The following is a 25,746-nucleotide window of genomic DNA, read 5'->3' on the forward strand; positions in this document are numbered from 1 at the left end:
GAGCCCAAATTATTGACTGGGTCCCAGGCCGTGCCCCTTGTTTTATAGGGATCTTAGGGATGTGGGCTTCTTCTTTAAAGATTTTATTTATTTATTTATGTGGCAGCCAACCAGCGAGAGAGGGAACAGAAGCAGCGGAGTGGGAGAGGAAGAAGGAGGCTCCCAGCGGAGGAGCCCGATGACGGACTCCTTTCCGGAACGCTGGGATCACGCCCTAAGCCGAACTGGGATCACGCCCTAAGCCGAAGACAGGCGCTCAATGACTGGCCACCCAGGCGTCGGGGTTGTGGGCTTCTTGATTTTTCAGCCTGCCTTCTGGGGGAGGGGCCTGCCGCGCCGATACTCAGGCAGCCCTGTTTGGGTAGAGTCTCCGTGTCCCCTGCAATGGGGGATGGGGACGGGCACTCCCTGAGCCGGTAATTCCAGGCTTTTGTTCTCTGGCGGCTTTCCCTGGCGGTTTGTTGTGCCTCTTCTGAGCGTCAGAGCAGCAGCGGCCGAATTTCAGCCTCTGTCACGGAACAGAAGGATCGCGGCCGGTTCTCTACTAATGTTCTGGCCACTGTAACTCTGTTTCTATTGGTGCTGCTCAACCCTGCAGCGTCCAGGGATGTGCGCCCCACACCCAGCGTCCCAGCCCTCACTTCCAGGGCCGGCGCGTCTCTGTCCTTTGTGTTTCTAATGCCGCCAACCACCAGCTGCCCCCGCGCGCTCCGGAAGCTCCCGGTCTCAGTATGGATCCCGTGAGCACACCGTGATTCCGGAGTACCGGGAGATGCCTGGTGGCGCGCGCGTTCACGGCTCACCGGTCTCAGTCCGCTCTCTCGCTGTGCCCTCCTTGAGTCCGCCCGCTCCCCCGTGCAGGTCGCTGCCGCTTCCCGGCGCCCGAACGCGGCGGCTCCCTCCCCCTTCCGTTTATCTTCCGATATCTGTGCACGGTTTCATGGCTCCCCGCTTCGTACCTCAATACTCAGCGCTGGAGATGTTCATTTGTAGAGATCCAGATGTATCTTCCTGCTGTCTCAGGCTGGTTCCATGGTTGTTTAGGCTGGTCTGGTACCTATCCAGCTCGACTCGGGGGACTGGCTGAAAAAGGGGTCTCCTACTCCTCCGCCATCTTAACTCTCCCCACTAAGTCCCCTTTTGATTTCTTCTTTTCCCATAGATTGTACAATAATGTGTTGTTTAATTTCCACGTATTTGTGAATTTTCCAGTTTTCCTTCTGCTATTGCTTTCTAGTTTGACTTCATTGTGTTTAGAAAAGATACCTTGTATGATTTTTATCTTCCTAAGTTTTTCAAGACTTTTTTGTGACCTAACATATGATCTGTCCTGCCAAGTTTTCCACATGCACTTGGGAAGAATGTATATTCCCCTTTTATTAGATGGAATGTTTTATATATGTCTGTCGGGTCGATTTGGTTAATAGTGTTGTTCACAACCATTGTGTTCTTACTGATTTTTGTCTATATGTTCTATCTGTCATTGAAAGTGGAGTATTGAAGTCTCAGTATTATTGTGTTGTTATCTCTTTCTGCCTTTATATCTGTTAATATTTGCTTGATATATTTTGGTATGCTCATGTTGGATGCATAAATATTTATAATTGTTATATCTTCCTGGGAAACTAACCCTTTTATCATTATATAAAATCCTTATTTGTGACAGTTTTTGTTTTAGAGTCTATTTTGTGTGACATAAGTATAGTCCCTGCCATACTTCAGTTGCCATTCACATGGAATATCTTTTTTTCATCACTTCACTTTGAGACAGTGTGTGTTCTTAAAGCTTAAGTGAGTCTCTTGCAGACAGCATAGAGTGGGATTTAAAAAAAAAAATCCATGTAGCCCACCCCAAGTGGTCGTGGCTTGATGCACTTCTGGGGCTGCACCGGGCACTGCCAACTCCTCCGAGGACACTGTGACAGACTCCCCAGGCCACTGAGGAGTCATCGAGAGGAGATGATTCTGCTGCTCATGAGTCATCACTGTCACTATGTAATGCAAATAAGCCCCAGCTTATTTTAGGAATATTTGATGTATCATAGACTCTGAGGAGGAACATTCTAATACTTTAGGTATTGGGGAAATGAAAAAAGATGGCAGAGGAGTAGGGGACCCCTTTTTCAGCTGTTCCCCTGAGTCAAGCTGGATATCTACCAGACCATCCTTAACACCCACAAAATCATCCTGACACGCAGGAAGACACATCTGGATCTCTACAAACAAACATCTCCAGCACTGAGTATTGAGGTAGGAAGTGGGAAACTGTGAATCCGAGCACAGATATTGGAAGATAAATGGAAGAGGGAGGGAGCCAATGTGCTCGGGGCTGGGAAGCGGTAGCCACCTGCACTGGGGAGTGGGCCAGACTCCTGGATCGGCACCCATGAGAAAGCAGACTGAGACCGTGAGCCTGGGAATGCGTTTGCAACCAGACTGAAAACCTGAGCTCAGGAGCGCACGCAAACCACACTGAAATAGGGAGCTTGGGAGCACGTGCAGGAACCGAGGGTGGCTGGTGGTGTTAGAAACACAAAGGACAGAGATGTGCAGGCCCTGATAGTGAGGGCTGGGAGAGCAACTTTGGGGTGCACAACGTGGCACACTGCAGGGTTTTTGGCAGCACCGACAGAAACAGAGTTAAAGTGGCCAAGAGAGCTCAGTGGAGAGTGGACTGTGATCTCTCTGTTCTGAGACAGAGGCTAGGATAGGGTCACTGCTTCTCTGACTTTCAGAAGAGTCACAGAAAACTGCCAGGGAAAGCTGCCAGAGAACAAAAGCCCAGAAATACCAGCTCACATTGTGCCCATCCCCATTCCCCCTCACAGGGGACAGGGAGACTCTACCCAAACAGGGTCACCCGAGTATCAGTGCAGCAGGCCCCTCCCTGAGAAGGCAGGCTAAAAATTGAAGAATCCCACATCCCTAAGGTCCCTATAAAACAAGTGCACACTGCCTGGGTCCTGGTCAATAATTTGGGCTCTGGGCATCCCCGTAACCTCTCCTCATCAGAATGACAAGAAGGAGAAATCCACCCCCAGCAAAGAAAAGATAATGAGTCTGTGGCCTCTGCCACAGAACTCATGGATATGGATATAACCAAATTGTCAGAAACGGAGTTCAGAGTGACAATGGTCAAGATGATGTGTAGACTTGAAAAAAATATTAACAAAAATATTAACAATATAGAATCTCTAAGGACAGAAATGAGAGCGAATCTGGCAGAAATTAAAAATGCTATGAATCAAACACAGTCTAAACTAGACTCTCTGACAGCCAGGGTAAATGAGGCAGAACGAATTACTGAATTGGAGGATGGGATGGTAGAAGAGAAAGTTAGAAACTTGGCTCAAAAAAATCCAATCTCAAGAATGTAGATTACAGGAGATTACTGACTCAGTGAAATGTTCCAATGTCAGAATCATCGGTATCCCCAAGGGGGTGGAGAAAGAGAGATGTCTAGAAGAGATATTTGAACAAATTGTAGCTGAGGACTTCCCTAATCTGGCAAAGGAAACAAACATTCATGTCCAAGAGGCAGAGAGGAACCCTCCCAAGGTCAATGACAACAGACCTACACCACATCACATCGTAGTGCAATTCGCAAATATTAGATCCAAGGATACAGTATTGAAAGAGGCCAGGGGGAGGAAAATCCTTACGTACAGAGGTAAAAATATCAGAATAATGTCAGACCTGTCTACAGAGACCTGGCAGGCTAGGAAGGGCTGGCAGGGTATTTTCAAAACTCTATCTGAGAAGAACATGCAGCCAAGGATCCTTTATCAAGCAAGGCTGTCATTCAGAATTGATGGAGAGATAAGGACCTTCCAGAATCGCCAGTCATTGACCAATTTTGTAACCATGAAACCAGCCGTACAGGAGATATTAAGGGGGGGGGGCTCTATAAAAGTAAAAAGGCCCCAAGAGTGATACAGAACAGAAAGTCACAATCTATAGAAACAAATACTTTACAGGCAACATGGCATCATTAATATCATATCTCTCAATAATCAGTCTCAATGTAAATGGCCTAAGTGCTCCCATAAAGTGCCACTGGGTTGCAGATTGGATAAAAAGGCATGACCCATCCATTTGCTGTCTACAAGAGACTCATCTTGAACCTAAAGATACATCCAGACTGAAAGTGAAGGGATGGAGAACCATTTTTCATGCCAATGGACCTCAAAGAAAGCTGGGGTAGCAATTCTCATATCAGACAGATTAGATGGTAAACTAAAGACTGTAGTTAGAGATACAGAAGAGAACTATATTATTCTTAAAGGATGTATCCAACAAGTGGATATGACAATTATAAATATATATGCCCCCAACAGGGAGCAGCAAGATACACAAGCCAACTCTTCACCAGAATAAAGAGACATATAGATAATAATACATAAATAGTAGGGGACCTCAACACTCTGCTCTCAGCAATAGACAGATCACCTAAGCAGAAAATCAACAAAGAAACAGGAGCTTTGAATGACATACTGGACCAGATGGACTTCATAGATATATACAGAACACTATACCCCAGAACAACAGAATACTCATTCTTTTAGAATGCACATGGAACTTTCTCCAGAATAGACCATATACTGGGTCGCATAACAGGTCTCAACCAATACCAAAAGACTGAGATTATTCCCTGCTTATTCTCAGATCATAATGCTTTGAAACTGGAACACAATCACAAAGAAAAATTTGGGAGAAATTCAAACACTTCAAAACAAAGAACCATCCTGCTAAAAAATGATTGAGTAAAGCAGGGAATTAAGAAGGAGATCAAATAATTTTTGGAGACCAACGAAAATGAAAACACGTTGGTCCAAATCCTATGGGACACTGCAAAGGTGGTCCTAAGGGGGAAATACATAGCCATCCAAGTCTTACTCAAAAGAATAGAAAAATGTAAAACGCAGTTTTTATTTTCTGTGTGTCTTGTTCTTCGGTCCCTATTTTCCTTTCTTACTGCCTTCCCTTGTATTTTGTTGAAGTTTTGGTATTTCTATGCTTTCATCATTTTCTCTTTCTTTTGCAGAACTTTCGTCCTAAGTCAAATCTGGATCTCCCTTTCTTTGAGTTCTCTCTCTTTGAACGACCCCGTGTCTATATCTCAGATTACTTCCCATTGCATTGGTCTGCAATTGGTCTAAACGTTGCCATTCAAATTTGAATCCATGGACTTTTTGTCTTTTTTACTCAGTTGTCATTAACTCTGTCTTTTGTACCAGATAGTTGTGTTCCCATTAGCTAAGAAGAAACCCATATAGTAATTGCTACTAGAGATGAAGTGGTGTTAATATGTTTTGACAGAAAAAATGGTCCACTAGTTCTTCTGCCTCAGGAATCATGTGTGAGATTGCTCAATGGCTGTATCTAGAGGAATTTTATATCCCTTTTTGGCTTTAGGCAAAGAAAATAATTTACTCTAAGAAGAGCCCAGATTACACTGTAAATGGTGCCCTTAAAATTGTGCAACAAGGCACAATTATCATGACAATCAACACTATACCCCATTAATTTTGGGATAAGTACTCTCTCATCTTCAAAACTCATTCATTTCTGGTTGATCTTCATTTCTCAGTGTAGTAAATGTACTTTGACTACATGCTTGGGACTGAAACTATGAATTTTCAGCAAAAGTCTTAGCCATATTGCCTTTCATTTATGTATTTTAATTGTAATATTCATATAATGTATACCTGGAGCTTTACGGTGAATTTTTCTGCTGAATAAATAAACTCAGAGATTTTCTATAGGTTGTGACAATAGTATTCTGATTTGCAGTGTCCCTTGGGTCAACAATTTGAAAGTGCAGAGAGATTGCTAATTGGAAGAGAATTTAGTCATCATTTAATCAAATATTTGTATGAAAGAGGAATGATTAAAGAATACACAAAGCATCAGGAGCAAATAAACTTACATATTTTGACTTCAGGGTTATCATCCTTTATATTAGTCGTACTTATTCTTCAAAGATGAATAAAGTTTTTTTTTTTTTTCTTCTGTAGTCACATGAACAGTTACTCAAGATTACTCTGTGGCTCCAGAGCTTTCTCATGGTATTTTTCACCTGTGAGTTTCTAAGGGTGTAGATTAAAGGGTTAACATGGGTGTTATCATAGTATAAAACACAGCCACTGCTTCATCAATGGGGAAGGTGACCATAGGCTGAAGGTACACGAATATACAGGGTACAAAGAATAGGACAACTACAGTAACATGGGAGGCACAGGTGGACAGAGCCTTATGCTGTCCTTCAGTACTTTGAGTTCTTAGGGAGTAAAGGATGAAGACATAGGAGGTGATAAGAATAGAAAAAATGAGCAGACACATCAGTCCACTGTTGGCAGCAACAAAAAGTCCAAAGATGTGAGTGTTAGTGCAAGAAAGTTTTAGCAGAGGGAAAAGGTCACAGAGGAAATGGTCAATGACATTGGGACCACAGAAGGGCAAGCAGACAGTAAAAAGGATTTGAATCAGAGCATGAAGAAATCCCCCAGCCAGGCCATGGCCACCAGGTGGCCACACATTTGCCTGTTCATTGTGAGCCTGTAGCGTAGGGCTTGCAGATGGCCAGGGAGCGGTCATAGGCCATCACCATGAGCAGGATGATCTGAACTCCTCCAAAGAAATGCTCTGCAAAGAGCTGAGTCATGCACCCACTGAAGGAGATAGTTTTCTTTTCAGTGAGTAAGTCAGATATCATTTTGGGAGCCATGGTAGAAGAGCAGCAGCTGTGTATGAAGGACAAGAAAGACAGAAAGAAATACAAGGGAAAGCTCAGGGCTCTGTGGTTGTTGATTGTCATGATAATGAGTAGGTTGCCAGGTACAGTGAGAAAGTAGATGACCGAAAGCACAAGGAACAAGAGTTTCTGCACATCTGGGTTCTATGTGAGGCCAAGCAGGATGAATTCAGTCACATTTTTCATTTGTTATGTGAATCCGCTTTGGCATCTGGATAATTGATTTGTCTCTGAATAGCACAGGGATTGCAACTGTGGCAGATAAATTTTGATGAAGCAAATCATTTCTGTCAGGATTGCTTTCTGTGAGACTGATGGAAACCCCTAGCATATAAACTCAGTCTTAAAGATGGGCCTTATTACTAGTTATATAAGGAACACATAGTCTCTTTACTCTCTGAGATACACAGACCCACAGACACATGCACACACACATTCACACATACACTCAAGCATATCCACAAATACAGTTTTAGGAATGTAGGTCCCTTCCTGTAATTGTACATGGGTGGATATTCTCTGAACAATTGCCATAGTATTTTCATCCCTAGAAAATCTGGAATGAGAGTAGGACCAGAGGAGGAGCAGTGAGTTGAATTCATGAGAGGCTACTGCCCTGTGTCTCTTCTAGTCACCTGTGCTTCTGAGGCTAACCTGCAGTTTGTTGTTCTTGTAGTATGTAGCTTGTTTCAAGTGACTATAAGACATCAGGGAAATTCAGTTTGAAATTAAGTATGATCTTGTCACATTGCAGAAAAAATTGAGTGAATGTTTGAAGTTCTGGTAAGATATAGCAGGCACTTTAGGTTTGTAAGCTTACACCAGATTTAAACAGAATTGTCTGAAAATAACATCAAACAGGAAAAAAGCAGAGTATACTGAAGAGGAGAAAACAGGTTGATGCACAATGTAAAATCCTGCAGATTTATCTGAAACGTTAGAATTCACTGTTTGGACAATTTGTTCTGTGTAATTTTCAAGGTTATTTTGCATTTAAAAACTCAGTTTAAGGAAAACTAGATGAAACTCTTTGGATGTGTTTGGAAAACACATTCTTTGAAGGTGATGAAGAAAAATCATCCTAATTTGTTGGACTGTGTATGTTCTTTACAGTCAGATGGGCTGTTTCTTCATTCTGTTCTCACTGCTTATCACCCATGTAAGGATGTGCTCAGACTTTAGTATTACTGAGTCTAAATGTTCTCATATATAAAATCGAAAAAATAACATATAGCATAGGGGAATATAAGAATATCATTATTAAATGGATCAAAGTTTTATCCCAAAGTTAAAACATAGCTTTCTAAACACTCCAAATTCTTGAGAGAAGAAGAAAAATGAGAAAACCCAGATGTCATTATTCTTATCCTTGAAATATTTGATTGTTATAATATTAAGAAAATACATAAATGAAGAGAAAATAAATGAAGTATTCAAGACGTTAGAGAAACAATCGTTTATATTCAGAAGAAAGGTTGAATGCAGAAATCAATATATAAGGCAATAAAAAATACTAGATTTGATACATATATTAAAAAGTTTTCTAATATTTCAAAAATGCAAATATAGCTGATGATGGGATGAGCTTAATAAGATGCATATATGTTCAGATTACAGAATTAGATTATTGTTAAAGGATATTTAAAAGATATTCTGAGTAGTTCATAAAACATTTTTCAACAAGTGGATAGGTATTTTCCAAAATAAAGTAAATTTTTCTTCATCGCATCATCAAAAAAAAAAAAAAAAAGAAAGAAAGAAAGGAAAAGAGAAGAAAGCAGTAGAGTGTATTGAATTCTTCAAATTAAATATAGATTTGTTCAGAAACAGAAAACAAGGAAATAAATATACAGTCTCTGAATGGGGAAAAGCATGTTAAGCAAAAGGCAATGGTATGAGATACAGGACAAACCTAATGGATGCATTTACAGACATAAAGATCTGGAGTGCCCTGGAAAAATACTTGCAACAAGTATAACAAGTTACCATTATTATGTAAATGATTTTGCACAAATATCCATTCATACCATTGTGATCATAAGGGCAAAACTAATAACTATATTGTTCTAAGGATAAAGCAGTGGACATCTCAAATAATCCTCGATTTCACAAGTCATCAAAGAAGTAGCATTTAAACACAGTGAAATAATTTCAACTGACAAATTGGCAAAGATTTACGACAGTTATACTACCCAGTGCTGGTGTTTGTGTGTTGCTCTGAAATCTTCTGGAAAGAAATTTGACTCCATGTAATAAGGGCTTTATAACTTGTCATGTCCAGTATTCCTTAGGCTTGGGAATCTATTCTAGATGAAAAATATGGACAAAAATTATGCATACAGATTGTATTTCATAATTATTTTTGGTAATGAATAAGTGGACAAAATCCAAATTCTGTATAAAGATGACTAATTAGGTGAATTATAGTTATGAAATATCAGGTGGACATTGAAGTTAATTACAAGAAGAGTTCATAGTGTGGGAATATTCTTCCAATGTAATATTGAGTGGAAACCACAAGATATAAAACAGTTTATATATTATGATCTAAATTGTAAAAATGACATATATACACAGAAAAGTATCTGAAAAAAAGTACACCATAAAGATTAATAGTGCTTATTGGAATTACGAATAAGGGCAAATTTTATTTTCCTAAATATTTTATCTAATTTTTCTTCAAAGAGAATAGGTTACCTTTATAATCAGTGAAATAAGTTAGTAAAAGAAATATTATTTTCTTATGTCTGGTCTGCATTCATAATATCTTGAGTGACTGCTTTTCTTAATAGATTTCATATTGTCATTCCTCATAAAAATCTGTGTCAGTAGATACACATATTTAAATATAACACACCTCATGTCCACGATGGCTGAGGAGTAGGAGACCGTAGTTTCATCTGGTCCCAGGAATTCTGCTAGATAGCTATCAAATCATTCTGAACATCTGTAAACTCAACTGGAGATCTCAGAAAGGAATAGCTGCAACTCTACAAATAGAAAAGCAGCCACATTCTGCAAGAATGATAAGATGAAAAAACTCATCACAAAAAAGATACAAGAGGCAGTACTGACTGGCAGGAACCTAATCAGTATGGACATAAGTAAGATGTTGAACTAGAGTTCAGAATAACAATGATAAAGATACTACCTGGGTTTGAAAAAGCATAGAAGACACTAGAAAATCCCTTTCTGGAGAAATAAAAGAACTAAAATCTAAGCAAGTCTAAATCAAAAAGGGTATTAATGAGATGCAGTAAACAATAGAGGCTCTAACTGCTACAACAAATGAGGCAGAAGAGAGAATTAGTTATACAGAAGACGAAATGATGGAAAATAAATAAACTGAGAAAAAGAGAAACAATCACTGGATCACAAGGGGGAGAATCTGAGAGATAAGTGATAACATAAAGCAAGACAATATTAGAAGAGGAAAGAGACAGAGGGGCAGAAGGTATATTGGAGCAAATTATAGCAGAGAACTTCCCTAGTCTGGGAAAGGAAACAGGCATCCAAGTCCAGAAGGCACAGAGAACCCCCCTCAAAATCAATAAAAATAGGTCAATACCCTAACATCTAATAGTGAAACTTGCAAATCTCAGAGACAAAGAGAAAATGCGGAAAGCAGCTTGGGATAAGAGGTCTGTAACCTACCAGGGTAGAAATATTAGATGGACCGAAGACCTATCCACAGAGACCCAGCAGGCCAGAAAGGACTGGCATGATTTATTCAGGGTGCTAAATGAGAAAACTATGTAGCCAAGAATACTTTATCCAGCTAGGATGTCATTCAAAATAGGAGTGATAAAAATCTTCCAGGGTAAACAGAAACTAAAAGAATTTATGATCACCAAATCAGACCTACAGGAAATATTGAAAGACAGAGCCCCAAAGTAACATAGACCAGAAAGAAACAGAGACAATGTGCAGAAACAGCCACTATATAGGTAATATGATGGCAGTAAATTCATATTTTTCAACAGTTACCCTGAATGCAAATGGGCTAAATGCCCCAATCAAAAGACACAGGGTATGAGATTGGATAAAGAAAGCAAGATCCATCAATATGCTGTCTGCAAGAGACTCATTTTAGAGCCAAAGACACCTCCAGATTTAAAGTGAGGGTATGGAAAACCATTTGCCATGCTAATGGACATCACAAAAAGCTGTGGTGGCAATCCTTCTGTCAGACAAGTTAGATTTTAAAGCAGTGAGTGTAATAAGAGGCAAGGAAGGACACTATCATATGAAAGGATCTATCCAACAAGAAGATCTAACAATTGTAAATATTTATGCCTCTAACAAGGGAGCAATTGTATAAGACAATTAATAACAATATATAGAAACACAACGATAATAACATAATAATACTAGAGCACTTTAGCATCTCACTCACTGCAATAGACAGATAATCTAAGCAGAAGATCAACAAGGAAGCAAGGGCTTTGAATGACATCCTGGACCAGATGGACTTCACAGATATAGTCACAACATTCCTTCCTAAAGCAACAGAATACACATTCTTCTCAAGTTCTCCTGGACCATTTCCTGGAATAGATTACATACCAGGTCAAAGATCAGGTCTCAAATGGTACGAGATGATTGGGATCATTCCCTGCATATTTTTGGACCACAATGCTTTGAGACTGGAAGTCAATTACAAGAGGAAATTTGGAAAGAACTTAAATACATGGAAGCTAAAGAGCATCCTACTAAAGAATGAATGAGTCAACCAGGAAATTAAAGAAGAGTTTAAAAAATTCATGGAAACAAATGAAATTGAAAAGACAACTGTTCAAATCCTTTGGGATGCAGCAAAGGCGGTCCCAAGAGGGAACTATATAGTACTACAAGCCTTTCTCAAGAAACAAGAAAGGTCTCAAATACACAATCTAATCTTACACCTAGATGAGCTGGAGAAAGAACAGAAAAAAAGCCTACACCAAGCAGGAGAAGAGAAATAAGAAAGAATAGAGTAGAAATCAATGAAATGGAAACCAAAAGAACAATAGAACAAATCAATGAAATTAGGAGCTGGTTCTTTGAAAGAATTAATAAGATTGATAACCCCCAGCTGTACTCATCAAAAAGAAAAGGGAGAGGACCCAAATAAATAAAATCTTGAATGAAAAAGCAGAAATCACAACCAACGCCAAAGAAATAGAATTATAAGAATGTATTATGAGCAATTATATGGCAACAAATTAGGCAACCTGGAAGAAATGGATGTATTCCTAGAGACATATAAACTACCAATACTGAAACAGGAAGAAATAGAAAACCTGAACAGACCCATAGCCAGCAAAGAAATTGAATGAGCAATCAAAAATCTCCCAACAGGGGCGCCTGGGTGGCACAGTGGTTAAGCGTCTGCCTTTGGCTCAGGGCGTGATCCTGGCATTATGGGATCGAGCCCCACATCAGGCTCCTCTGCTATGAGCCTGCTTCTTCCTTTCCCACTCCCCCTGCTTGTGTTCCCTCTCTCACTGGCTGTCTCTATCTCTGTCAAATAAATAAATAAAATCTTTAAAAAAAAAAATCTCCCAACAAACAAGAGCCAGGGCTGGATGGCTTCCCGGGGGAATGCTTCCATACATTGAAAGAAGAATTAATAGCTATTCTTCTGAAACTGTTTAAAAAAATAGAAATGGAAGGAAAACTTCCAAAGTCTGTCTATGAGGCCAACATTACCTTGGTATAAAAATCAGAGAAAGACCCCACCAAAAAGGAGAATTACAGACTGGTACCTCTGATGAACATGGTTGCCAAAATACTCACCAAGATTCTAGCCAATAGGATCCAAAAGTACATCAAAAGGATTGTTCACCACGACAAGGTGGGGTTTATTCTTGTACTGCAAGTCTGGTTCAGCATCTCCAAGTCAATTAATGTAATACACTACAAAAACAAAGGAAAGGACAAGAACCATATGATCCTCTCAATAGATGCAGAAAAAAGCAGTTGACAAAGTACATCCTTTTTTGATTAAAACTTTTCACAGTGTAGGGATAGAGGGAACATGACTAAATATCATAAAAACCATCAATGAAAAGCCCACAGTGAATGTTATTCTCAATGGTGAAAAACTAGAGCTTTTCCACTAAGGTCAGGAATATGGCTGGAATGTCTACTATCACCACTGCTATTCAACATAGTAGTAGAAGTCCTAGCCTCAGCAGACAATAAAAAGGCATCCAAGTTGGCAAAGAAGGAGTCAAAGTGTCACTCTTTGCAGATGATATCATATTCTGTGTCAAAAACCTAAAAGACTTCATCACCAAATTGCTAGAACTCATGCAGGAATTCAGCAAAGTGATGGGATATAAAATCAATGCACAGAAATCAGTTGTATCTCAATACACTAACAAAGAGACAGAAGAAGGAGAAATTACTCATTCAATCCCATTTACAACTGCACCCAAAACCATAAGATACCTAGGAACAAACCTAACCAAAGAGGTAAAGGATCTGTTTTCAGAATACTATAGAACATCATGAAAGAAATTGAGGAAGACAGAATGAAATGGAAAAACATTCCATGCTCACGGATCAGAGTTAAAATGTCTATGCTGCCTAGAGCATTCTACACATTCAATGCAATCCCTGTCAAAATACCATCAACTTTTTTCACAGAGCTGGAACAAGTAATCCTAAAATTTGAATGGCACCAGAAAAGACCCTGAATAGTCAAAGGAATGTTGAAAAAGAAAGCCACAGCTGGTGGTGTCACAATTCCGGACTTCAAGCTCTATTATAAAGCTACAGTCATCAAGACAGTATGGTACTGGCTCAAAAACAGACACATAGATCAGATAGAGAACCCAGAAATGGACCCTTAACTCTATGCTCTGCTAATCTTTGACAAAGCAAGAAGGAATAGCCAAAGGAAAAAAGACAGTCTCTTCCACAAACGGTGTTCAGAAAATGGGACAGCCACATGCAGAAGAATGAAACTGAACCATTTCTCTTATGAAATAGAAATATAAATACAGGATTTGTGGAAGAGGGATCCTATTGCACACATGAACAAGTGGCTGCCTTGCTGTTGAGCCCTCATTAGATCCTCCTGAGAAGTTATCTAACCTCATTGGTGAATGGGTCCTTCCCTGTGATCAGTTTTTGGAGCATGTCTACCAAGCAGTTCGGTCTATCGATGGTGGCTCCAGTGTGGAGAGCCATCACTCAGTCTGAAAAGTAGCTGTATAGAGGCTGATTGATTGAAGAGGAAAATATAAATCCACTCAGTGTGTTAAGAGTCCTGTTGTTTTTTTTTTTAATTTAAAGATTTTATTTATTTATTTGACAGAGAGAGAGACAGCCAGCGAGAGAGGGAACGCAAGCAGGGGGAGTGGGAGAGGAAGAAGCAGGCTCCCAGGGGAGGAGCCCAATGTGGGGCTCAATCCCAGGACTCTGGGATCACGCCCTGAGCTGAAGGCAGAAACTTAACAACTGAGCCACCCAGGTGTCCCAAGAGTGTTGTTTCTTGTGGTACCATAAGAACTGGATTATAGCTATAGTGATACAGTATGGCTTTTCTTAGGTTTGGGCAATAGTCAATGGACTGGCAGCGCAGTCTGCAGCAGGGACTTGGATGACTGGAAGATGTGGGAAACCTAGGGTTATATCAAATAAAGGGTCTGAGTGAAAATTAATTCAATAGCAAGAAGTAGTTGCTGCTAGAAAGGGAGCCATTCTGTCAATAATAATGTAACTCTTATTTGGTTTAATATTGGTTTAATTGGTAGGATTAATTTGATTTCAGCAAAATCTGTAATACTGATATTGACGATCACATGTATTAGGAAATTGAATCAACATTTCCCATGATGTTCATCCAAGGAAATCTGATTGGTTAGAGGAGGAACTAGAATTAGTTAACAATTAGTTAATTGATACACTAAGTCTACGTATTCATACTTTGCATACAAATTTAATTTCAGTAGTTAGAGGAGATTAAATAGTTCTCTAACTGGTGCTTGATTGTGAATAAGGCTGTGGTGGAATATTTGGTTAACTGAAATGCTTCTTTCTTTATTTTTTTATAATAATTTTTATTATGTTATGTTAGTCACCATACAGTACATCTTTAGTTTTTGATGTAGTGTTCCATGACTAAAATGCTTCTTTAAACAATATACATCTCTTATTTGATGCTAAAAGATATTAGCACTTTGCACTTGATCTATTGTTTTACCTGTTCTATAAATCGTGCAAAACATGCAGGAGAAGGAATGATTATGAGTGTTTAGTCTTGACCAAGAGTGAGAGGGTGGACTGTTTAGGAAAGAGTTATTTTGCTACTCAATAGGAAAGTCTTATCTCTGGTTATGCAGGGCTTTGATCATTGGCTAGGATAATACCAGTGGGATTTTTGGTGTATTTTTTAAAGTCCTAAACTCCCTTGATGCCCCCAAAATCATTTTTTTACTGATGGTCTTTACTTCACATAATTGACTTGACCGGAGGGACACAAACAACTCATAGAAAACTTCTTCCTTGATCTCCCCTGAAACCAAGACTTATCTCTTTTTTTTATACTTTTTTAAAATGTTTTTTTATTATATTATGTTAGTCACCATACAGTACATCCCTGGTTTCTGATGTAAAGTTCGATGATTCATTAGTTGTGTATAACACCCAGTGCACCATGCTATAAGTGCCCTCCTTACTACCCATTACCAGTCTATCCCATTCCCCCACCCCCCTCCCCTCTGAAGCCCTCAGTTTGTTTCTCATAGTCCATAGCAAGACTTATCTCTTGCTGGTCTTGGTGGTTCAACTGGAGATGAAGCTTGCTTGTCTATGTGAACAAGGACTCTTGGGATATTGTTTGGACATCTCTTGTATCTTCAGTGCTTACCTGTACTCTGTTTCTCATTTCACAGTATCATTGGTCTTCAAACAAAAGCATTATGTGATTAAGCTTTGTGATTTTTTGTGAGTTCTTTCCAGCATGTAAACTTGTAAATCTTTATAGTTGATGTCTCCACTAGAACTATTTTTAGGACTAGTTTGAATCAAATTAGGTGAACAGTGATGCAATTCCACAATTTTAATCTTTACCATTTCACAAAAATTTTCCCTTGTGTTGCCTGACACAGATCATCATTATTTGTTTAAACTTATATGTACTGAGGGAAGCTAATATTGATGCCCAAGACACAGTATCTTCAGAATTAAACTGAAAATATGTATTTCTAATATATTTTAGGGTGGATCATAACTTCATCCCAACTGCAAGTGTAGCCCCAGTACCAAGTGCCAAGGTCAGTCCTTTGATTCTTTTCCTATCAGAGTTTAGGATATCTGCCTGGGTGTGTGCCCAAAGATGTGTTAACACAGCTTCTGTTATAGTCAGTCCTGTGGAAAAATGGAGAAATAGTATGGCTCAGCTGGAAAATCTGATGATACAGAAAGATTCTGGGACAAAAGTAGTAATAAATAGAAACTGGTAGAGGCACATATAAGTGGATCATGATTCCAGAGCAGAAGAAAATCATGCTATTTTCAAGGGACCACTTTGGAACAAGAGTTAGTACTATTACCATCTCTTTCATATGTCACTGATGAAAGACTGACTCTAGAAAAATCCTGTGGACTTGTTTTCTCCATAGTAGGGAATTTGTCCTCCTGCTGATTTTTAGGCTTTGCCAAAAAACTCCCAACTGGATAATTTGGAGAAAAAAAGTGAGGTTACACATTGATGACTCCATTCATGGATAGATGACTACAGGTATAGTTTGGCTTAGGTTATTTGTGGCTATATTTACCATGTGGTCATTTTTCAGATGACCTGAGAAACACTACCAATGAATCATACAGGAGATAGAATGTTGAATAATAGACCTTCTGTGTGGCCACAAATGGGTAAGATAAGTTGCTAATCGGACTGATATGATGGGAGGTAGATTCTTGCTGACTTCTAGAGCTGGCAGAGCCTGATTTGTTCCTTTGACTATACCAAATGTGGAAGTGGAATGAATATGCTTAAGGAAAACAGATATAAAACCTAGACAGACTTCAGGAAGGCCAAATTGGGTTTCCTTTAATGGCCCAGTATTTCTGACTTTTCTCCTCTGGTGGTATGTAAATGACATTTTAAACAGAGGTAAGTTCCACTGATTGAGTCTTAAAGAAATAAGGACCTAAATTCCTGCCTCAAGAACATATAAATGAGCGAGTAGATCAGGACATTGTTCAGAGAAGGTGCTCAAGCAACACTGGCTGTCAACATCAGCATCATCCTTATTTTTACATTATCCTATTTCATCCCAACTTTCTTGGGAACTACAGCTAGATCTTTAAAAGAAAGTTTGATATTTTAGACATACTGTTGCTTGCATATATATAGAAGCTGGTCACTCAGGAAATTATGGCAAAACAAATGAAGGGGGGAAATCAGAGGGGGAGACAAACCATGAGAGGCTATGGATTCTGGGAAACAAACTGAGGGTTTCAGAGGGGAGAGGGATGGGGGGAGGGTTAGCCTGGTGATGGGTATTAAGGAGAGCATGTATTGGTATTGCAATAAGCATAGAGTGTTATACGCAAACAATGGATCATGGAACACTACCTCAAAAACTAAGGAAGTACTGTATGGGGACTAACATAACATAATAATAAAATAAAGTTTAAAAAATTATGCAAAAAAACAACCACCAAGAAAGAAAGAAAGAAAGAAAGAAAGAAAGAAAGAAATTATTATTGAAGTGTAATTGACATAAAATTTGTGAAGTTTTAGGTGTACAACATAGTGATTCAACAGTTCTATTCATTATTCAGTGCTCACCAAGATAAGTGTAATCACCCACCTGTCACCATAAAACAGTATTACAATATTATTGATTATATTCCTTATGCTACACTTTTTAATCTCTTGACTTATTTATTTTATAATGAAGTTTGTACCTTTTAATCCCCTTTACCTATTTCACTCTTTTCCCCACAAGCACCTCTGGCAACCACCACTCTGTTACCTTACTTAAGAGTCTGTTTGTTTGTTTTGGCAAAATGTTTATTTTTAAAAGGCCTTCAGGTAGAGTGAGATCTAACCTGATATAAAGTCCTGAGAACATGAGAAATGTCAGCATCACATGATATTCAAATCCCTGGTTGTGAAATCACCTTCTGAAGACAAGTTTCTGAGCTCTTCCTCAGGAATCCCAAGCCCTGTACAGAAATAGGCCTGTTGGTGTCTGGCACTGGAGTTTCTCTTCTCCTCCTTCAAGAGGACCAGAATGGGATCCATCATTAGTGAGAGCTTTTGAAATAAGTTCTGCTCAGACATCTCACTGTTGCTCCAACCAGCTCCCCCATTTCTTACTACAGAGATGTTTATGGGCACTTGTATCTCAGACTGGGGAGTAGGTGGTGGGCTAGCTTTTAGTGTCCATAGATCTGCTCATAAGTTCCATTAGATTCTTGCCAAGATAGTAGTAACTCACCACTATGCTGCCCCTACTCATAAGCAGATGCCAATTATCACTTATTTTGAAGTAAAGTGAGGCTGGCACAGATTTTTGGTCCTCCTAGATCATGGTTAGTGAATGATGGTTAGTAGTGGTATTCTTGGGCTCCTCTTATCAGCAACTGTTGTCCCTTGTATACTTTCTGTGCTGGTGACATCTCTGAAGGCTGTAACCATGTCTGAGCAATTTCACTAATTTTTAGCTGATTCATTTTTTTCAATCTAAATAATTTAATTCTTACAATTTAAGAGAGTATGCAATGCTATTTCCATTTTACAGATTAAAAAAAAATCAGTATAGTATGAAGCTCAATAGTTACATTGACAAGGCTGATTAGTTCAGGACACAAGATGAAAAATCAAGCCTATTTGATCCAAAGCTCTTAATCTCTGGCTTCAAAGCATCTATTTCTAAATTTTCTAGAATTTCATTATATACATGTTATGATTTATTTTCTGTAATCCAGATCTGTGGTCAATGTTGTTCAATTTTGTGACATAGACTTGTTCTTACGGCACTGGTAATTTCCTGCCCCAGCTGTTCAGACTCTTCCTTTGTCCACCTCTAAAATACAACTTTAACATACAGATGTTTTCTGCCTTAACTCTACAGACTTGATCAATTATTTTTGTTTTGCATCAGCCAATTCTGCCTCTAACTCTTTCTGTAGACAATTTTATACTACAGGGAATAGTGGTGATGTAATTTTTAAATTGTACCTTTGTGTGCAAGTGTTCTCTTCTTGAGATTGTGGACAAGTAAAGATATTTTTATTTCTGTGGAGGGGGAATATCTATTAACCTCTCAAATTTAGGAAAATAAGAAAAACTTATTTGGGTGGAAGTACTTCTAGTATACTCACTGGATTTCTATATTTTTTTGCATATATAGTATTCTTCCTCTTTAAAAATAAAATTTCATTCTAGCTGTAGTGCAGGTGTAGAGTGTTGAAAATATTGCTGCTGAACTGTTTCATACACACAATCAGGGCAACATCATGACTTTTGTGGCACCTTCCTGCTTTGTCCTCATGAGTCCTTCTCCTCCATAAAAAAAAGTTAAAGATTATATTTTATGAATGAATTGGTATAATGATGACTATACTCCAAGTTGGATTTGGATTAGGATTATATTCATTTTCTCTTCTTATTTTAAAAGAAATTAACCATTTTGAAGGATCCTAAAGTTATTGTGGGCTCTGGGCACCGTGCCTACTGTGCCGTAAGGGGTACATTAACCCTTCCCACAGTATATATGCTGCTGAAGAAAAGTGATCCAGACAGGATAATTGACTGTCCCAAGTTTAATCAACTAAGAGGGGGAATAAATCTCTCTAAAATATCATTAGATATTTTTGTGTAAATATTCTAATCCCAAGATTCATTTATCACCAGTTTTCATTATTTTCCCCCAGAGTTTCTTCATGACATTTTTCACTTCTGCATTTCTGAGGGTGTAGATTAAAGGGTTCAACATAGGAGTTACTAGGGTACAAAACACAGTCACAGCTTTGTCAGCAGGAAAGGAGGTCATGGGTCTCAGGTACAGGAATGAACAAGGTACAAAGAATAAGATGACAACAGTGATATGAGAAGCACAGGTAGACAGGGCTTTGCGACGCCCTTCAGAACTACGGTCCCTCAGAGAGCGCAGAATAACAATGTAGGAGGCAAGCAGCATAGAAAAAATGAGCAGACATAGTGACCCACTGTTGGCAGCAATCAGGGGCCCCAAAGTGTGAGTGTCTGTACAGGCTAGTTCCAGGAGAGAGATTAAGTCACACATAAAATGGTCAATGACGTTGGGGCCACAGAATGGTAACTGGACCATGAACAAAACCTGGATCCCTCCATGAATAAAGCCTAAAGTCACAGCCATTCCCACCAAGAAAGCACAGACAGGTCTGCTCATGATGGTCATGTAATGCAAGGGCTTACAGATGGCTACATAGCGGTCATAGGCCATGGCAATTAATAAGATGATCTCAGCTCCAGCAAAGAAATGTTCAGCAAAGAGCTGTGTCATGCAGCCATTGAAGGATATGGTGTTCTTGTCAGAGATCAAGTCAACGATCATTTTGGGTGCTATGGAAGAAGAGTAGAAACCATCTATAATGGACAAGTAGGACAGAAAAAAGTACATGGGAGAACCCAGGGCTGGGCTGATGAAGACGGTGACTGAGATGAGCAGGTTACCGGCCAGTGTGGTCAAGTAGGTGATTAGAAACACAGCAGATAAGAATTTCTGCAGTTCTGGATTCTGGGTCAGGCCCAGCAGAATGAATTCTGTTACGTTGTTCATCCTTTCCATGGAGTCAGCTTGGGTTATGAGCACATGTTCCATCTGGAGAGGTCACAGAAATTCTGAGTAGTCTTTTTAATTCAACACTGAAATCTTCCATTACCACTTTAGTCCTGCATCTGGGTTTGATGGAACCACACGTTCTACTGAACTCTACCACTTTGGAGACAGTTATAAAAAAGAATAGATAGAGGTTAAATTTCTCTTATTCATCTAAATTGAATATTGACAGTATGCTACAAACACCAGAAGAAAAGCAAGGTGATATTATGACTGTTGACTTATGATTGATTTCCAAACTCTGGCTCTAAAACCTTACAGATGGCTTTCATTCACTCTTTTTAGGACAAATTTCATCAGTAACAATTATTTTGAAGTTATATTTGCCCACTGGCATGAACATTTATAAGTATATGAACACTATATTCTTTAAAATGTCAAATGTGTATAAGATAGGAAAGTGTCATCCTTAATATATCTATACCAGCAGTGTTCTCTGAGCTAGAATTCCTTTCTGTCAAATGAATGCACATAACACAGACAGAGCTGCAGATGGAGTGATTCCCCTTTAGAATGCCAAGGAACTCTATTTATAGCAGTTCTCTGAGGCACATTCACTGAACAGCCCTGGATGTTGTGTCTGACTCAACACGACTAATACACACTCACTCTTCTTACATCTTTGGATGCAGATAAGTAAGTGGTCCAAAATCCCCTGAAAACTCCTCAATATTTCTTAAATGAATTTTCTGTGCAATTAGTCTTTATCACATACAGAGTGATGCTCGGAAATAGATTTATAATCCTAGTCACATTTTGTAAATGGAATTAAATGAGACATGGAGTTTCCCTGAATATCTAATTGTTGAGACAGAAATGTTATCTAAGATAATATAAGTTTTTCTTTTGAAACTAAGTTTCATCAAGTAAGTTTTCATTGACATGCAAATGGCTACCCAGTTTTCATTGCTTGGAGTTTTCACTGCTATTTGGTGGAAAAAATGAATACATACAAGAATATATACTTTTTTGAATGATCCGTACATGGATTTTCAATAGTGAGTACATGTTACACATGATGATAGGATATTTTATTCCTTCTCCCTCTCACTTTCTCCTTTCCCTATCCCTGCTAAAAAACATAATGACATAATTTTCCTCGAAAGTTTCTAAACGCAGATTTCAGCATCATGACCTTTCATCTTCAGTTAAGTTTAGGAAAGTATCTTTTGTTTTCCAGAAAGCTCAGTCTCTTCAGTTGTTTCTTTTTTATCCATGGCTGATATAGGTGACAACTATGTGCTTCATTATCTTTAATAGATTTAATACACAAATTCTAACCTCAGTGTGGCAACATGGAAGTCATGAGAACGGGAACAAATTTGTAATAATCACGTATAGAAACCTACCGAAGCAATCTATTTCTGCATACATGTTAACCATAATTTTTAAAAAGTGACTTTAGTAATTTTCAACAGTATCATCTGTGGCAGCATTACAGATGACATTTTCTACTGATATTTTTATGTCATTGTGTTCAAATTCATTTTTAGAGAAAAAGTTTACCTTCAGTTCACAGAATCTAGCTATAAAAACTACTCTGTGAAAATAACTTTGGAAAATTAAGTTAATCTGTTTAAAATTTGTGGGAAAAGATTTAGTTATTACTGACCTGGATCTAGTTGGTTGTGGATTCCACTGTTTTTAGATTGCACCCAGTCATTTTTTTTTTTTTCCCACTAAGAGCATAGCCCTACAGCTACAAATATAGTTTGTGAACTAACAAGTGGGATACTGCAATTCTCCCTCAGACAGCTCTCCCAGCCTTGGTCATTTTAATTTATTTTGGTTCCCATGATCAGTCTGAACTTACCCAGAAAATGAGCTGTTTTAGTTAGGAAACTTCAATACTGTAGGATTTAATTTCTACTCACTTTCTTGGCCTCCTATGAAAGTATAAACACATCTTCAAAATAGATACATTTTTCAGAGATCCAAAGCATATTTAATCTAAAGTAAAAATAATAGGAACAAAGAAAAAATTTCATCAGAAAGTTAGTACATGGAACTGTAACATGTAGAAGTACATCCACTTGGATTTTTTTTTTCAAATCCTGCCAAATTTATATTTCCCAACAAGTCCAAGAATGCCGTGAAGAGAATTCTTTTTATTCCTCCTTTTAATCCGCTAAGCTTGAGAGCAGTATCTCCCATATGAATCTTAAGCTTGTTGGTATATGCTCTGCCTCTGTCATTTAGTTAAATGTCCTGTAATTCTTTCTTCATAGATTGTAGAGAAATATTTAAGTAGACTTTCACGAAGTGCAGGATTTGCTAATGCATTGACCTCTTAAGTCCTCAGAGGATTAGTAATTGGTCCTGTTGGAATCTTTGCTGGAAGCCTCAGCCACAGTCTTTTGCTTACTTTCACTTGGTACCCACAGCCATCATTAGAGGTCAGTTTTAGAAATGCAGTTGAGCTTTGGTTAAACACGTGTGTCTGGCTATAGTTTATGGTGAGAGTTTGTTAAGATGAATCGGAAAGGTTCATGATAGGGCTTTGTTGTCTCCCCTTCCCTGTTGTTATCTCCCCTTCCATTCTGAAACAGCCTTGCTGGATAAAGTATTCTTGGCTGCATGTTCTTATTTAGTATCCTGAATCTATCTTGGCAGCCCTTTCTGCCTGCCAGGTGTCTGTGGATAGGTCTGATGTTATTCTGATGTTCCTCCCTCCATACATAATGAAACTCCTCTTCCTCGCTGTCTCAGGATAGCTTCTTTTTCTGGAAGATTTGCAAGCTTCAGTACTATATGTTGGGGTGTTGATCTTTTTTAATTGATTTTGGAAGGGGTCCTCTCTCCCTCTTGGGCATGAATGCTTTTTTCCTTTCCCAGATTAGGGAAGTTCTCAGCTATGATTTGCTCAAATATACCTTCTAGCTTTATCTCTGTCTCTCCAGCCCCTCAGGGATCTCAATAATTCTGACATTGGTTTGTTTCAAGGCATCATTAAATTCTCAAAGCCTTTCTTCATGGACTGTTGTCTTTCTCTCTTTTCCTCACCTTCCTTCCTTTCCAACAGCTTGTCCTCTGGATTTCTTATTCTTTCTTCTGCCTCATTTACCCTAGCTGTTAGACCATCCAATTTAGACTGCATCTCATTCATACCATTTTTTAGTTTGGCCTGATTAGATCTCATTTCTGCCCTTAGATATTCAGTACTATCATGTATGCTTTTTTCAAGCCTAGCTATTAACTTTATATTTGCTATCCTGAATTCCGTCTCTGACATCTTACTTATAACCATATCGTAAAAAAGCCAAAATGAAACCAAACAATAAAAATGGGGTGGGGGGGGAAGAGACTATAATCTCGCAGGTGAACAAGGCAGGTTGGCCCCCTTGTTGCTGATTGAATTTTGGTCTGTATGTTAGAAGACACTACACCCAAAATTGCAAAGAAAACAAAACATTCATATATATATATATGTATATATATATATATACATATATATATATGAAAAAATAAAGGTTAAAAAGTGACCTAAGAACATAAGTTGGTAAAATAAGAATCTAGTTGAAATGGGGAAAAAGGTAAGGATTTTGGTCTGTATGTTAGAAGACACTACACCCAAAATTGCAAAGAAAACAAAACATTCATATATATATATATGAAAAAATAAAGGTTAAAAAGTGACCTAAGAACATAAGTTGGTAAAATAAGAATCTAGTTGAAATGGGGAAAAAGGTAAGAAAGAAAGAAAGAAAGAAAGAAAAAGAAAGAAAGAAAAAGAAAATTTTAGACTGAAGAAACACCTAGAGCTCAGTGTACTATTTTATTCTGGTATTGGAGTTTCACAGTCTCATGGGATCCATAAACTTGTCATTCATCTGTTCTTCCAGTCTATCTTCTGGGCGAGGGGGCCTGCTGTGCTTCTTCTCAGGTGTCTTTGCCTGGGCGGAGTTGCCCCACCCCTTATCAGGAGGAGGGGCTCAATGTAATCTGGTTGTCTACATGGCTTTTTTTCCCTGGTGGATTTCTGTGCCTCTTCAGAGGGTCAGAGCAAAAATGACCCTACCTGGATCTCTGGCCCAGAGCTGGAAGATCGAGGTCCCCCTTCTTCAATAAACCCTTCTGGTCAAACAGTCTCCACTTCTGTGTGGACCAAACTACCCAAGCTCCTGCGGTTCACGCCCACTCCAGTCCTCCTGTGGGAGTCCCAGGGACCTGCGAGTGTCACTCTGCTTTGTATCTTTGAGGCTGCCAGCAGTTGTGGGCTTGCACACGTACCCTGCTCTGCTGCTGCCAGGTCATGGCTGCATGCCACCCTACTGTCTTTTCTGGGGCTTTCACTGCCTTGAGTGCTATTGCCCAGTTCTGGGGCACGGCTGTTTTCTCTCTCCCATGGGATGGTAAACAGCCTGCAGTTCCAGTCCTCTTCAGGGTGCTCAGGCAAATAGCAGTCTCTCTACAGGCCCAGCTCAGGGTATATGGTGACTGGAGCTGAGAGTCCCTCCTGGGCTTGCTGAACATCACCAGTTTCCCCACTCCACCGTTTGAGCACTGTATCAATTCAGGCACCCCAGTTCTTTCTGTCTCCTGGGATCCTGAGACCATAATGATCCACCAAGAATTCTGACCTTTTCATCCCCTGAACCCCTATCAGAAAGGGATTTTTCTCACTGGAGCAGATTTCTAAGGGTTCTGATTTTGTGCTCGGGTGCTCTATCACTTTCTGGTAGCCAGCTTATGGAGGCTCCCTCCCCCCTATATTTATCTACTGATATTTCCCCACAGATTCCCAACTCTACATCTCCTACCTTGCAAAAAGCAGTCATTTTTCTGCTTGTAGATTTCCAGATATATTTTCTTACATCTCAGGCTGAATTCCTGTATGTTCAGAATGGATTGATAGCTATCCAGCTAAATTCGAGGGACCAGATGAAATCAGGTCCCCTACTCTTCTGCTATCTTGCCTCTCTCCTTTGCTTTGTGGGTTCTTGTAAATCCTTTCAAATATGCAAACCTGTGAAATCTTTGCAGTTGATGACTCCACTAGAAGTAATTATAGGGTTAGTAGGATAAAATGAGATGAACAATGATGCGATTCCAGAATTTTATATCTTCAACATTTCATAACACTTTTCTTTTGTGTTGCCTGACCCAATGAACATCATTATGTGTTTAAACATATGTGTATGGAGGGAAGCTACTATTGGTGCC

At 39.0% G+C, this 25,746-nt stretch overlaps 1 protein-coding gene and 1 pseudogene across 1 annotated transcript; both read right to left on the reverse strand.

Moving 5' to 3' along the window:
- Window positions 1-5,971: 5,971 nt before the first annotated feature.
- LOC113249260 (olfactory receptor 4C5-like) lies at window positions 5,972-13,933 on the reverse strand (annotated as a pseudogene).
- A 5,669-nt stretch (window positions 13,934-19,602) lies between these two features.
- LOC125282458 (olfactory receptor 4C45-like) lies at window positions 19,603-20,532 on the reverse strand. Its single transcript, XM_048217288.1, has one exon. It carries the CDS (start codon window positions 20,530-20,532, stop codon window positions 19,603-19,605), a length of 930 nt encoding a protein of 309 aa, XP_048073245.1.
- Window positions 20,533-25,746: the final 5,214 nt, after the last annotated feature.

The sequence above is a fragment of the Ursus arctos genome, unplaced genomic scaffold, assembly GCF_023065955.2.
Source record: "Ursus arctos isolate Adak ecotype North America unplaced genomic scaffold, UrsArc2.0 scaffold_23, whole genome shotgun sequence".
NCBI lineage: Eukaryota > Metazoa > Chordata > Mammalia > Carnivora > Ursidae > Ursus > Ursus arctos.